The following is a 15,724-nucleotide window of genomic DNA, read 5'->3' as shown; positions in this document are numbered from 1 at the left end:
CTGTATACAAACTAGACATACATACATACACAAGCATATATGTGTATGTTCCCTGCTCTGCTTTTCTGCCTGGCTGCGAAAGCACTGGCAGCAGCACTGCAGAGGGACAGGAGTGCTCCTCCAAATTGTTTACCAAATCCAGCTACTGGATCTGCTGCTGCTGTGGCAGTAGAGCTCTGTTTATCCATACCTGGAGTATGGTCACACACCCTGTCTGCGGAGGGGTTAAGTAGACTTGTGAGATGGTCATTCTGAGGCTGCTGGTTGCCCATCTCTTATCTCTGAAAGCTGATGACAGTATACATAATGGCTCCTTACGTACATTCTGCCAGTAATCATTGCCCTGGCTGAATTAAAATGCAACTATATAACCTCATAGCCCTGACAGTTTGGACGGGGAAGCTGCTTTCTCATGGAAAAGAGGGGAGCTGGAGACAGGCTGGATATCATCTCCCAGTTAGCTACAACAAGAATGTGAGATGCATTTCAGCTTTGTTTTAACTGTGTGGTAGTTGGAGTGAAGGCAGTATAGCAAAGCAGCATTTCAGTTGCAAAATGGTGATTGTTTTAATAGCTGATCATTTGTGCTGACTCAAACAGCAGTCTTGGGTATGCACCACCGTGCCTGTGGTTTAGGTTTTCCAGGTACGCTTTGCAGTGATGACAATTAATAGCTACTATTTTTTTTTACATCTGCTCTTTTGTTTAGTTAAGAGTTTCTCTCTGCCAAAGCAAGCGTATTGAGTGAGCTTCTCAAAGTTTGCTTTATTCAGGCTGAGGAACTCAGTAAGCCACGAAGGGCCATATGCTGGTAGCTTCCAGGCTGACACATTCTTCCCCCTCCTTTTCTTTTTAAATGATATATAGAAAAAATGACTTCTTGTCCATAACCATCAGCTTGAAGGGAGTCCTAAAGTCAGAATGGGCTCCCAGCACATCTGCTTCCTCTTGGCTGGTGGCTCCATGTCAAACAAGCACCTCCCCCCCTAGAGATCTGCAAATGTTTTTCTAGTTGGAAGAAGATAGAGCAAATGGTTGCCTATACCCATTTAGGGAGCAGTGAAGTTTCAGAAGGGCAAATGTTCAGCTTTAGATAACTCAACAGTAAATAAGCAAGACCTGTTTAACTAAACACACTGTATTTAATTTACACATTATTATCTTACACAACATCAAACACAAATGGCAAGAAAATCACCAAAACCAAATGTAACAGTACCAAATGCACTGTTAAAATGAAGACTTTGTCAGTACTTCCATTATAAGGTTGTTCAGTGAGTCTCCAGGGCAGCTATAAAATGTGTGCTGAAACTTGGCAAGTTACACAGATCGTGCCAGGAGAAACTGAAAAAAGAATGGAGTAGAGGGAAAGGCAATGTCTCTAACTTCAAAAAGCAGAAGTAGACTGTAGCAGACATTGTTGTACACTGTATGAGTTAAGGAATGGTGTGTCAGCCATACTGTCAGCTTCCTGGCTTTTGTTGGTTTGATTCACAAGCCACAGCACTGTACAGCTTTTGTCTGCAAACAGCAAACTTCTTCAAATGACCTTTGAGAAGGGAATTTGAAGTGTGTTCCAACATTTTGCAGCTGTGGTATACTTAAATAAAACCGTAAATGATTTATGTAAAAACTTAGAAATTCAGTTTTTTTCTTAAAGATGCTTTTTCACTTTTCAGCATTCGTAAAGGTTTAAGGAAAGGAAGAAGGGAAAAGTTTGTGACTACTTTGTCAAGAACAGGCATAGCACTGCTTTCCCTTTAGTGCATGTTGTTGTGAGGAAACACTGGGGTTGCTTGGTGCTTTCTAACCATGTGACTGGGTATCTCCTTAGGTTTCTCTTTGTCCTCTGTGGAAGAAGAAGGGATTCGTCGTCTGTATGTGAATGGTGTCAAAGAGACAGGCCTAGCTTTCAAGAAAGGTAAAAGACATTTTTAATTTACATTTACATGTTTGTTTGTCTTGCTGTTTGTCCTGGTGTAGACCTGAGATTATTGGGATGGGAATTCTATAAACGCACCAAACTCAGGATCCCAGTCCAGAAGAGATCATACTCTTTTGTCAAGAACTTGAGGAACCAGGTGCTTGGTTGTTCTACCTTTGGGATCAGCTGTGCTGTATAGTCATCCTCTTTTAATTTTGAGTTACTATATATGTAGGAGGGTTCCTTGCAGCTGGAAAGAAGACCAGGAGCCAGAAGTCAGTCACTGTGAAATGAACAGATATGGTAGACGCAATCCTGTTATCCCCTGTGGCTGGAGCTGTTGCCTGTATTTTTGTGCCCAGCTTCTTTAGAAAGCATAAAAGCAATGGAAACCTGCAGACAGAACTATGCTGTCAGGCTCATCCCAGCACAGAGTAGGAACCATAGAATTGCCTGAATTGGAAGGGACCTTTAAAGGCTATCTGATCCAATCCTCTGGCAACGAACAGGGATGCCTACAGCTCCATCAAGTCTCACAGCCCTGTCCAGCCTGACTTTGAATGTCTCCAGGGACAGGGCATCCACCACCTTTCTGGACAGCCTATGCCAGTGCCTCATGACCATGGTTCCGCCATACCTTACCCAAGCTGAAATCAACCCTGACACCACCATGCCCTTGCTGCTTTTTCCTGTTCATTGCTCTCTCCAGTGTGCTGGCAGTGCTGCTCCTACAGTCACAGGAGGGGCTTGTTGGGGAGACAGGCAAATTTTAAAGAGTGATACAGGGAACAAGAAGAGTAGGAAGATTCTCACCTCATCGTAGCCCGTTAGAACCCCGAGTCCTCGAAAACACCTTCAGAGTTTTCTTGCAGAGTGGTTCTGTGGTAATTCAGAGCTTACTCAGCTGCTTGCAGTTGCTGAAAGCAATGGGAGTTGTTCTCTCCCAAACTGGAGCTTCAGCTCACTGTCTTGCTAGAAAACTGCTGAGGCAGAAGCATTTGACTGGTTTTCTGACCCACTAGCAAATGTATTTGGCTTGCATTGCAGTGAAGGAAGTGGCAAAAGTGGCAGAGAGAAAGGACTGATGCTGAGAGTGACTGGGGGGGTGGTTTTGGCTGCAGGGAGCCTGGAGTTTTGTTCAGTTGTAGCTTCTAAGTTCACCTGAAGAAAACCACCTGGGGGGTTCTGGAGGCTTCTGTGTGTCAGTAAAGCTTGAGAAGGCCATTTTTCTCTGTCCTGTCCCTCTTCACTCCACCCCAGCCCCACACAGCGGGTAGTAATTCTCTGTTGGATGGGATGGAGATTCCGCCAAGCCCTGAATAAGAGCTTGAGATCAGTTCTCTGCCAGCCTGCACTAGGGAGGTAAACCTCTGTGGGCTTCCTGTGGAGAACAAAGAGAAAATGAGGAGGAGGCTGGGGGTACAGCAACAGGGCTTTCTTGTTTTGCCTTCAGGAAGTGTTTGACTGGCAATTTAAATGTATACATGGATACACACTGCCTCCTGCAGGGCTGAAGTGCTAAAACATGCTTTCAGTGATACATTGCTTTTCATAATAGATATAAAAAGCCACTTCTGCATTGACAGTATTTGGCAGGATATTATGAGAAGATACGCATAGTTAGCAGAGAGGAAAGCTCTCTCTTCCTCCCATTATCTACATTTATGCTTGCATTTGACTGCACTTCCTATAATAAATTTAACGAGAAGAGTTACAGTATTTCCTTTTCAATCTTTTTTCCAAATGGAAAACTCTTAAATTTTATTTTCTCCTAATTCTTTTTATGATTATTTTTCCTGTTGGTATGCATGAACCTGGCCATTTTTGGAATTTGAGATACTTGATAGTACGGAGCTACGTCTTCCTTCATCCCAAATGATTCAAAGCAAGAATTACAAGGAGTAAATGAAGCCCCAGATGTGATGTTTATGGTTACAGACATATTAATGCACTACTATTATGAGATAGCATCACTAAGTAGAATAAATGAAATAATGCAAAATGCTTGACTTGCTTTGTTTTGTCCTCATTTCAAATACGATTTTACGGTCCATTTACTTTGAAGCTATTTTATCTATTTCATCTTATTCTTTCTGAAACTGTGTTCTGTGCTACAGTTTCTGGGCACAATTACATGCATTTAAGAGGGATCTCAATTTTCCTACAGAAGGCTGAAGCCCTTTAGCCTTCTCCCTTCCACCACGTTTCTTTCTCCAATGAGGACAGATAATCTTTCCAGGAGGATGGTTGCAACTTGCAGTTCAGTCTCTTGAGTTGAGTTGGACCTCTCATTGTGGCTTAAGGGTGGACATGGAATCTGCAAGGGCAGGTCTAATAGCATAGGTCACCTGCAAGGAGCAGCTCTTTTGACCCAGTAAATTTCAGCTTTCCACCATGTAAGTACAAGAATGGTGGCTGGGATGCCACAATGGTCCCTTTTGTTGCCATGGCAGAATACACTTTTCTGTCTTCTCCGGGCAAATGCCGGTAGAGGACTGCTGCCATCACCCTCAGTGATGAGTGCAGTCCTGAAGACTGACCTAAAAGCTGACTGATGCTGGAATTTGTTTGGCCAGCCCACTGTTGTCATTTTCAGGCAGGCCAAGGGGAAGGTCAGGCCTCCTGCTGGACCCAAGAGGGCTGCAAGTTGTGTGTCACATTTCTTCATCACCTTGAAGCCAGTGGGAGTCAGCTGCTTCTTCTGCAGATCCCCTTTTCCCTTGGGTGCTGGGGCTATTAATAGCTCCTGAAATTAAATTGAAAAGAATGTGGCTAACTTACCAGATGCTAAAATTTGCCTTTGTGGAAGATCTGTATGTTGAGATGTTATTCAGATAGGGACAGAGAGGATGCTGTCTGAAATCCCACACAGGTTGAGTGCAAAATGTTATCTTTCCTCTTAGGTTCATCAGTAGGTGATAACTTGGTATGAAAGCATGCACTTGTACAGAAAATTAAAAGCAAAAATCAACTCTGTCCAGCAGCACAGCTGGTAGCAGTTCTGGGAGATCAGCTGTGCTGCTCGTTGAGAACCCCTGTTTCCCTGAGCAGAGGGACAGACCTAACTCACATCGCTTCACCTGGCCCAGTCCTTCCTCTGTCCTGTGTGCAGAGCCTCAAGGTCTGCCTCTGTCCTTAAGCATGCACCTATGTATGAGGAATGATGCATAGCAGCTGTCCCCTTGCAGAGTAATGTGAAGAAAGACAGGATATGTTCCTTTTGGTACCTTGTGAGGAACTTCATGGGCATTACATGCTTATGGATGCTGGAATACCAGCCTAAAAACAGATCTGTGTAAAGTCCATCCAATTTCAATCTGATTTGCAATCATACACGTTTATTTAATGTCTAGACATAGCACTGTCTACTGTCTGGCACTGTATAAATACTGAGCTGAGCTCCTTGATGTCTGTGAGTGGTGTCACTGTGCAAGTCTTACCTGTTCTTTTTTATGTTTCAGGCCTGAAAGCTGGTGATGAAATTGTGGAGATTAACAAGAAAGCTGCTGAAGATCTGGACTCAGCTTTGCTGAAAGACGTCCTCATTCAGCCTTCCCTGTGTCTTACTGTGCGTACCTATCCTGAGATAGAGGAAGGGCAGAAATTAATGCAGCCACCACCACGTCGCTTGGAAAACCCGTCTGACTTGAGTGACAGCACACTGGTGTTTTCTGGAAGCAACCAAGGTATTGGATTCAATGTAGGAGTTACCAGGAGGAGGATTGGTGTTTCCAGTATGCTGTTGCAGTCCCATTGATCGCTATCTGTAACTTCTGTGATGAAAGTGAGAAGAATTACAGTCTGAGTGCACTGGGTAGATAACAAATGAGATCTGGAAGCTATAAGGTATAATCTGCATTAGCAATGAAGGATGACTGTGTACACAGTTAGACTGTGAAATAAGTAATCCCTGCAAGCGGGTCCCGTCATCTACCTGTGCATCCAGCATGTCACACACCTACCTGACTGCTCACTTACTTCTGGGCTGCACAGGAGGTATCTTTACCTCTGGATTTGCCCTCAGGTATATGCATAGCAGGGAAGGAAGAGAGAATAAGCATTAATCCTCTCTGGGATCAGCCATGAGCCCCATGTATTTGATGAATCACATGAATAACTAGCAGGGACAGTTCAAAACCCCTCGAGGTAGAGCTTGGCATTAGAGCCAAATATACCTACCTGGTCCCACAGCACTCTGGGATGGGAAGGGGCACATCTGCATATCACTGTGATGCTCAGAGAACTGAATGGCAGACAGTTAACCTCTAGAGGATGTAAACTGTTTGCTAGTAGCTTGGCTTCCTACACTAGATGAGGACAAACAGAGCAGTGCCTGTGGGATAGCAGGCCCAAACCTTGGGTAGTTAATAGCCACTGTGTGTCTGAGACAGCAGTGCTGAGAATTGCAGGAAAGCTCTTACACTGTGTCTCCTCATACTTGCATGTTTTCTAAATGTCCTCCCTATTTCAAAAGATAAAGAGGATATCATATATACCTGTGTGCTTTAAGGGTTGTTTTTTTGTTGTTTTGTTTTTTTTTGTTTTAATAATTTAAAAATCAGGAAAAATGTGTGAAATGGCCAAAACCACGTAGTTTTTGGATAGCCAAGTCTATTCAGAGCTGAGGCAAATTTTGGCATCCAGTCAAAAGTAAATGGTTTCTGAATATGTCAAAGTATTTAGTATTTGCCCCAGAGTACAGGTTTCATAAATATCAAAATAATTGTTCTGACATGTATGAAATGGTTTTGTTTTGGGCGTTTGGAGCAGGAGGGGCTGTTCCTGCATTTTATTGGGACTCAGGTCAGCCTTCAGCCTTCCTTCAGCCTTCTCCCACCAGGTGTCTCTCCGATAGTTGTAGTCATCCAGTACAGGGATTTCTTTGGTGGGTCTGGGTGCAAACCTGAGCTGACCCAGAAGCTGTGTGAGTGCATTAGCTTGATGCTGAGCAGGAATTAACAAGCCACAGTGAGAGCTTGGTTGCTTGGACCCAGGACCAAGCTGACTCATCTCTGCCTGCAAAGTATCAGGTGGGTAGAGCCTGCTGCTCATCATTTCTGGGTGCTGCTCTGTTCTGCTGAAACTATTTACTGAAAGTGATCTAGCAAAAATGCCCTTGTTCTGATAACAGGAACACATAGTGAGGATGGTGAAAATAGACCTCAAGTGTGACTTTTTAGAGGGTGATATTCATAGCAAGTAGAATAGCACAAACAGGAAGGCTTAACATCAGCTTTTTGTGAATACCTCTAAAAATAGGGATAAAATCAGCCTCGTGTAAGATGTGGGATAAATCCCCCATAGCAGTGAAAATTAAACAATTTCAGAAGGACTGTCTTCCTTTCATTGAACTTTATCAAGTTAGGGTTCTATGTTCAAAAATCAACTCTTAAGCTCACGCTGCAAATGTTAGTAGCTGGCCACCAGATGTCCCCATTTCCTACATAACACCACATCTTTGTGGCCCATCCCTCTGCCTTTGCCTGTGCTTTTCCAGTGAAACCCATGCTGACTGCACTTACCTCTTGGAGTTCTGCCGTGGGTGCCAAGAACTGGAAGCTGGGTCTTATTTATGCAACATGGTGATTTCTAAACCAGAGGAGTAACACTTAGTAACACAGTGTGTCAGTAGCTGATCTCTTAAAGCAGCTTCCCTGCCACTCTCAGTGCACCGCGTCATTTCTTTGAATATTTAGGTCACAGAGGGGTCCTTTTTCTTGCTGAGAGTCAGACAGTGTGTGATTTGCCAACTGGCAGTTTCATATTGCCCAGTAATAAAGCTGTGGGCACCATATGGAAATAAGACATAGGACATGGTTGATTAACATGTTTCAGCAAAACCAGACCACCTGCCTCTGCTGCTCTGTAGATACCGCTTCCTTTGTGCTGCACTCAGTTTGAGTACTGCCTATGCTCTTTTCTAAATTTTTCCCAAGTCAGGCTTTTGTCTTTAGCTTGGTGGTGTGGAAGGTCTTCTTCTTTCCCATGTCCTGCAGTGAATGTTTAAACTCCTTGGTACACCAAATGCTTTTGTCTTCAATATCTCTGCAAGGCTGAGGCATAGCTTCAGGGCTTCCTTCTCCATTCAGGTGTCTCTTGGTACAGCAGTCGGGCACTGGAACAGGTTTCGTAGGGCAGTGGTCATGGCACTGAGCTGGTGGTGTTCAAGGAGCATACATATGGACAGTGCTCTCAGACATATGGTCTGATTTTTGGGTTGGTGTTTTGTGGAGCCTGGAGTTAGACTCAATGATCCTTATGGATCCCTTCCAACTCGGGATGTTCTATGATTTTATGATTACTTTTGGTGTGCTGCAGCCAGTTCCTTTGGTTTTTCTTTCACGTGACAGGCACCAAAGAAGCTAGAGCTCTCCTGACATTTGCTTACCTTCAAAATGCAGCATATGTTAAGGTGGCAGTCGCCTTCATTCATCCTCAGAGTGGGAGAAATGATTGTTTAACCAAAAGAAGCAGCAAAATAGTTCATCAGCAGATGTGCCGGTGTTTAAGGCAGCTTCTGAAAGTGCTCTAATTGTCATATGAAATATGCCTCTGAAGAGCGACATTAAGACAGTGTTTAAAGCTAAACAACACCAATGCTTTAATTTGGAATGACTTACCCTGGGGTGGGAACGAAAGCAATGATCTGCATCCAGCTTTGTGATTTGGAGGCAGGTGTTTTGATCTTCTCCATCAATTTCTCCCTACTTAGGTTTTAATAGAACACCATGTTTCACTGAAGCCTTTATTCTTCTGGCTCAGTGCTTTTTTAGGTTTTTTTTTCTAACCTTTTTTTTAAACTAAAACTGGATTCATCTGAAATTTTAAAAAAGAGATACATGCTTTGATTTGGGGGATTGTAGCTGCACCTTAAATTTTAGGTCTCTGCTCTGCAGCTTCTTGCAGAAAGCATTCAAGTGTGAAATACCCACTGGCCTGTTTGTATCCTTGTTGATTGCTGGCAGTTTGGCTGGCTAGGCAAATCAGCTCCATTATTCTAAGGCTTATTTATAGCACGCAGATTTTTCCTTCAGTCCTGAACTAGTATAACCTCCATTTCAGCAGGGGAGTGAAGCATTACTGGGCCAGCATGCTAGCAGGTATAAATCACCTGTAGACCCCATCCATTTCACACAAACTCACAGTCTAGTTGGCCGATATTGCTGATGTCCTGTCATTGTTGTCATCTCTGTTGCAATTCTTCATATCCTGTGAAGTCAGCAAAGGGCAGAGCTTTTGTTTGAGGCATGACATATTGTATGTTTTCAATAGAAAAGATTGTGTTACAATTTTATTCTTTTTTTAAGGAAACTTTGGTAGTGCCTTCCAGGAGCAAAACCTGTATGTGTTTCAACCTTGACCTTGATGAAGTGCCTGCCAGTGTGTTTTTTAAATGCAATGTGACTTATGGATGCTTTATTACCTAAAATGGCTTTGTATGTACAGGGGTTGAGACTGGAGCCTGCAAATCAACATTTTGGCAGCTGTTACTTCATTGTGTTGTCTTAATGGGCTATTTTTTGAGCGACCTTGGGTTTTACACCTCTAATTGCTGCAAAAATACCATCTTGAATATGATGTATACTTTCCCCGAGGAATTCACATTGTGTCAGGCTTGCAGAGCCACAGGTTTTCTTCCATTCATCTATTAATATTTTTCCTGGCTGTCAATCTTTTCTCCTAACGCAACATGCATAGGTCCAGTGAAGGAGCAGTAGCTCTGATTCTGCCTGGAGCCCCACAACATGTTTTCCTTATTACCTACAGTGATTGGTGAGAGCTGTCTCCCATTCTCATAAGAAGTGGTTTGTCTCTACTCAATCCAGACATTGAGAGTTTGGAAGCTGGAAATGCAGTGTCACGTCTCCTCCAAATCAGTGAAGCATAAAGGAGATATTTTGTTATTAGAGGGGCTTTCAAATTTGGGAAGGGAGTGGGATGTATTATCTATATTTGTGTTCTCCCCAACATTAACTATGTTTTTTTAATGTGGAGTGGACTTTCTGAGCTTTAGGCTTCGTATGCTCCTGTATTATTATGTTTGTAGAGGAGGACACGAAGACGATCAGAGGGCTGGAGCACCTCTCTTGTGAAGAATGGCTTAGGGAGCTGAGCTTGTCCAGTGTGGAGAAGAGAAGGCTCCGGGGAGACCTCACTGTGACCTCTCAGTACTTGAAGGGAACTTAAAAAGCAGGAGGGAGGCCTCTTCCAACCCTAGTTGTTGTATGATTTCATGATTCTGTAACATTGGAGAGCTCTAGTGTGAGAGATGACTCTGCAGGGGTGACTGAGTACTAAATCATTGTGCAGGATGTAACTGATTAAAAAAACAAAGATAAATATGTCCCTGTTTTGAATGAGTATATCAGTCTTCTAGATAGGCATTTTTAAGTAGTCTATTATTGTGTCATTTAGTAGGCAGGAGAACTTGAGGCTAAAGTTAATTCTCAGAAGCAAATGGCATAAAAATGAAACAAACCTGCTGTCAGAATTACTATTGTTTTTCATTATATCTTTGTATTGCCACAGTTCCCCTTAGGCTAAGTAGTTTTGATTTCAGAACAAGCTGAGACGAACAGTAGCCTTAATTTCTTATGAGTTATTTTCTTGAGAAAGCAACTTATTTTGTATCTTCTGTATTTTTTGTAAAATGTTCAACAACCACTGTTAGCATTCAGAATTTAACAATTTCACAGGCATTTACTTCAGCAGTGAGTGAAGTACTTGCATATAACCAAGCAGAGGCGTGCAAAACAGTTTTCAGAAGATCAGCTTTTTCAAACCTTAGAAGCAAAAGTCTATGGAAGTTGTCCCAGTCAGAACTGTGTTTAGAGGACTTGTTCCTTCCTGGCTCTTCAGAAGTCTACCTGAGCTGCTGTTAAAATAAGTGTTGTGGCTATTAGCATGTTAGTTTTTGTATTGTGAAGTCTTCCCATGTTAGCTGCAGTAAGCAAACCTCCTTCATCACCAGCAGATTTGTAATTTTAATATTCTTGCTGTGTTGTCACTCCCTCTGCTGGCTCTTTGAACCATAGACTGGGTGTATTTTATAATTGCAACGTCTCTGGTTTCCAGGATCTCTGAGCATATGTCTCATTTCTGTGAATGTTCCTGTTTATTCGAAGCAGGCAACTAAAGCGTGGCGCAAGTGTTTCAGCAGGCAGCTGAACTGAGGAGGGTAGAAAGCAACTGAAGCAGGGAAGATTTCGTTGAATCTGAATTTTCTCTAAGAAGAATGATTGAACTGAATAACATTCAGCATAGATTTTTTTGATGCTTGAGCAATCTAGTTGAAATGGAATGGAAAGTAATAGAGTTCTGGCAAAAGGCAGGGAGATTTGTGGGGCTTGCTCTGCAGCTCTTCAGAAAAGGCAGGTTTTTCTGGTTGCTCCTGTGAGTTCTTTGGTCACTATGACTGAGATAACTGCAATGCAGTTTTACAGATCTTTGGGGAGGTTATCAACTCTGTGTAACTTCCCTGGACAGACCATCCTGATGTAGAAAATGTTTCCTTCTCTTATGTTTCAGTACTTCAAAGCTGAACATGATTATTTTAAATAAGAAAATATCCATATTTACCTGTTGAATTGTGGGTCTGTGAGTGATGTTTTATCTCAATTAAAACCCAGATTTGAGAGACAGATCCCTAGCAGTTTGTTTTAGAGTTTGTTTTAGAGTTCTTCCATGTAATTACAAATTCTCTTCTGGAGAATCCTCTGTTTCTTCTAAGGAAGTTGCTGTTGAACTGTGTTAGTCATATTCCTTTCAAGGCAAAAGTCGAACATGAGCCATGTTTGTCATGGGTGCCGTTTTTTCCACATGGAGGAATTCAGTTCCGCATTTCTGCTTCGTATGCACTTCCATGTCGGATGCCATTGTGTCAGACTGCCCCTCTGCTGCCATCTGTCACACAGCAACAACATGTAATGGCATATTGGCCGAAAGGTTCACCCTCTACTGCCATATCACCACCATCATCCGCCTTTGATGTTGTGGGCCAACATGATAGACTAGGAGGCAGTACTTTTGGAGCAGCCCTCCTAAATGAAAAATTGGTTATTTCCATTCATCTCAGTGTCTGACAGCCGTGTCTGCATAACTTGGGTGCGAGGGGAAGAACAAATAGGGCATGGCAAAGCTGGAAGAATTGCTTATGAAGCCTTACCCTTGCTCACTAAGTGGCTTCCTTTTTGAGTTCCAAGTTCCCCTTTGCTCAAAGCAGTACCTTGTGCTTTGTGCATCCCAGCACCTCAGTTTTATCCCAATCTGAACACTGCAATGAGTTCCCTTTGTGGTGCATTTTGAAATAGGGACCTGGTTCGGACCTGAGCTAAAGGCAGATCTGCCTTCCTGGGTGTCTGCTGTTTCCAATTGCCATAGCGGTGCTTTAGGCATTGGATGTGCAGTGTCACTTGTGTCCACTGCAGGGAACAGCTGAGGACCTTCGGAGTCTCCAGCCCAGAGCAGAGGAGCTGAGGGGAGGCCTGATGGCGGCTGCAGCTCCTCACAGGGACAGGGCCCGAGGGAACGGCATGGAGCTGCGTCAGGGGAGGGGAGCTGGGGGACTAAATTCAGTATTGCCAGCAGAAATAGAACATCAAGATATGAAAATTATGAACATGGAGGTTTTTTTTTTCTTTTTTTTTCTGTGCTGCTTTCTATGACTCAGAAAGTCAGAAGGATGACACTTCTAAGCTTTGCACCACTGCTGTCAAAGCTTGGCTGGGAATATTTATTTCCATTGCATTTAAAAAAAAATCATTAATTGTCTGGCTCTAGAACTAGGTTTTAATAGCAGTAACAGATATTAAAGAATTCTCATTAAAATCTCAGATGACAGCAGCCCCGCAAATGGGAAACAACAGCCATAGGCTGTTGTACTTAAGCCTTACGTGATTCTTCAAGCATCTAAGTCCCAGCACCTCTGCTCTGGTGATATAAGACTTCCTTTTATTTTGTTAATTTAAGTCACAAGTAGAAGTTATTTAGCAGGCATGAGTCATAATGTCACGGATATTACACTGCCAAGGCAACCTGGGTGCTCTTGTGACCTCCATCTGTGCTTGTGGCACATGGACTTGACCCCTTTTCCAGCTGCTTCTTGGAATTTCTCTTTCTAATTCATTACTGTCAAGTGAAGTCCACATGTTTTTGTCCCTAACAAACGGTTGTTGTTGGGCAGCATTCAGGTGTTACAAGAGGAAGTGATCACATTGTCCTCTGAGCTCTTTGCAGAGCTAAATAAAGGTTTACAAAGCAAAAATAGAATGATGTAATGAACCTAACAGAATTAGGACAGTAAGTGGAAGGTATTAATTAGAAGGCTGTTCCAGGAGTCTGCAGCAGTATTGAACTGATTGCCCGTGTTTAACAACCAGCAGATTCCTACTAAAGTTGACACTGGCTGTGGCAGCTTAAGACATTAGAAATATCCTAAGCATATCCACTGTGTGACTGCTCATTAAGATATAAGTGAAAGACTGTTTACATTGCAGGAAACAGATTAAGTGTTGTTCTAATACACAGGAAAAGAAAAACTGATAGCTTGAAAGCCAAACTCTAAACCCCCAAGCAAACATTATTTGCCTTGGTGTGGGGGTAAGAAACAGCTGTAGGATATATTTCATGCAGTAGTGGAAAATAAATAGCAGTGAACACAGGCTGCTCAAACTGAATTATGATATGTAGCACATTTTACTCTTATTTTTTATCACTTTGGCCTTTTTCCTTACAGCGTTACTATCTAGCCAAACGCTCCTTCTAGACAAATTTATGTGACTTACCTAAATTGAAATGTCTAATTGAAAATAGCAAGGATCATGAGAGTCAGCATGGAACTAACATAGAAATTATGCTACATCTGATGTGCTAAATTATTTTTAATCCATGTCAAAAGCCTGTGTTTCAACCTGGGATTGAATAAGAGGGTGGCTGCGGGACCAGTGGATTCAGGGCTGTCTCTGTTTGTAGGGCTGGCAAGCCAAAAAAGCATTAGCTTGCACAAAAATCTGTTCTGTAATAGAAAAGCATCAGTTTTTCCCCCATATGTTGAAATGCTACATGCTAACAACAGTGTTTTCCCCAAGAAAGGTGCTAATGTGACTGTTCAGTCTTGATTTGGAATGGATTTTCTTTGTTGTTACATCCATTGAATTTTGATTAGGTTTTTCTGCATTATCTGAAGAGTAAGCATAATGGAATAAAGAGTATAATCCCTGGTGGAACGTTCACTGTCTTTGCATGGCAGCATGCAGGCAGGGAGATGTACCCAGAAAACAACCTTCGCAGTCCACCCCAGGAGTGAAAACCCCACCACTGAAAAAACTCTTCCCTATGGGCTTTGAGGAAGGAAGGTCAAAAGGAATTAGCATCTGGACTCAGCTTCTGGGAAGTCTCTGTATGCTGACTTGAAGCTCAGCAGAGGCATATAGGAGTTTCCTAGCAGAGACCATTCCATCAGTGCTTGTTCTAATTTGTGATGTCTTTTTCCCCTTGAAGGCTGGTTATAGTATAATAGTGCTGCTTCTTGGAGCTTTTTAAGTCACAAAGTGAGTTCCTGAAAAAAAATGGGACTTTTGGCTGGGATTAGTTTGACTCATTCCTTTGTCATTTGCAGGTAATTCATCATTTATTTACAAAATGTTGCAAAGCAGTTGTATCACAGAGCAGAAACAGTCTCCAGAGGAGCGTGAAGGCATACTGTGCATAGTTGTTTCCAAGCACTGACACAAATGAAGTGAAATTTTCAGAAGCAACAGGCTTCTAATAACTTCTAAAACAGGCTTTCTTTCCAACAAAGTCAGTGTTGAAACTCAGTAGCAGTTATATTACTGCACTTTACTTAAAATCACCAGGTTCAGCTTGCTCAAGGAAGGGCTGACCAAGGCTGCCTTGGCACCGTCCACCTCATACTGCAGTTTCCATTTGAAACCAATGAGTTATAAAGGCAGACAATTGCTTGCCAGCTAAGGACTTAATAATAATTGCAGGAATTTGAGTGTGGCGTTTTAGCCTTATCTCTGAATCAGCCTTTTTAATTTCCAACTAAATAGCATGTCTGGCTATAATCTATTTGGTTTTTTTACCTGTTGTTGAATGTGGTCCCTGTTGTAACCCAAGGTAGTCCTTCACGTCAGCGAGTGCCTCTGGCATAACGTCAGTTGGCGTATACTTGCATGCAGGATGCGGCCTGGCCGTCTGTGGGAGCTCTGTATCTGTTGCACCTTGTTAAACTTTTGGACATTATGGTTGGCTTTTGACACACATCTCAATTCCATCAGGGCACTCGCTTTGTGGCGACCCGGACAGCTCTGTTGAGACAGCACCAGAGGAGGCAGAAGTGCAAGACTTGGAGTCATCTGATGAAGCCGATAAGATGAGCAAGGTGAGAAGTTTTCATTTTCACATGTCTAAGAGTGAAAGCACAGCATGCTCACAGCTGATGTGCTGACTTCTCAGCTGTACACGATGAGAACATCTTTCCTGGGAAAATGTTAATCTTACTTTTAAGGTCTTTCCAGATGATACTGGTTGTAACAGATTACTGCTTTCAGTATAGTACTTCACTATCTCTTGAACAAGACTTGTACCCTTTTTCTGGGGGTGGATCATTACTATCTTGTGACAGTATTCCCATGTGCTTTTAAAAGAGCTAGTTTATCATCTTCTTCACCAGAGCTAAACCAGAAGGTCAGGTGGACTATTATGATTTCTTGTTCCTTCTTGATTTCAAGGCACGGGAGGATTGTAAATTAAACAGTATTTCCTTAAATCAGTAGCATAGTGCATGTGCTAGTTTTT

The 15,724-nt window shown here is 42.6% G+C and overlaps 1 protein-coding gene across 12 annotated transcripts in view; it reads left to right on the top strand.

The window, feature by feature from the left end:
* Positions 1-15,724, top strand: part of TIAM1 (TIAM Rac1 associated GEF 1) — a 172,192-nt gene that overhangs the window by 133,455 nt on the left and 23,013 nt on the right. For all 12 annotated transcript variants that reach the window (XM_048934118.1, XM_048934121.1, XM_048934120.1 and 9 more), the window contains 3 exons: positions 1,835-1,921; positions 5,386-5,610; positions 15,205-15,308. In XM_048934118.1, coding sequence (XP_048790075.1) covers positions 1,835-1,921; positions 5,386-5,610; positions 15,205-15,308 — 416 coding nt within the window. The remainder of the gene's footprint in view (positions 1-1,834; positions 1,922-5,385; positions 5,611-15,204; positions 15,309-15,724) is intronic.

This window comes from Lagopus muta, chromosome 1, assembly GCF_023343835.1.
Source record: "Lagopus muta isolate bLagMut1 chromosome 1, bLagMut1 primary, whole genome shotgun sequence".
NCBI classification, from domain to species: domain Eukaryota; kingdom Metazoa; phylum Chordata; class Aves; order Galliformes; family Phasianidae; genus Lagopus; species Lagopus muta.
This window is presented reverse-complemented; position numbering and strand designations above follow the sequence as displayed.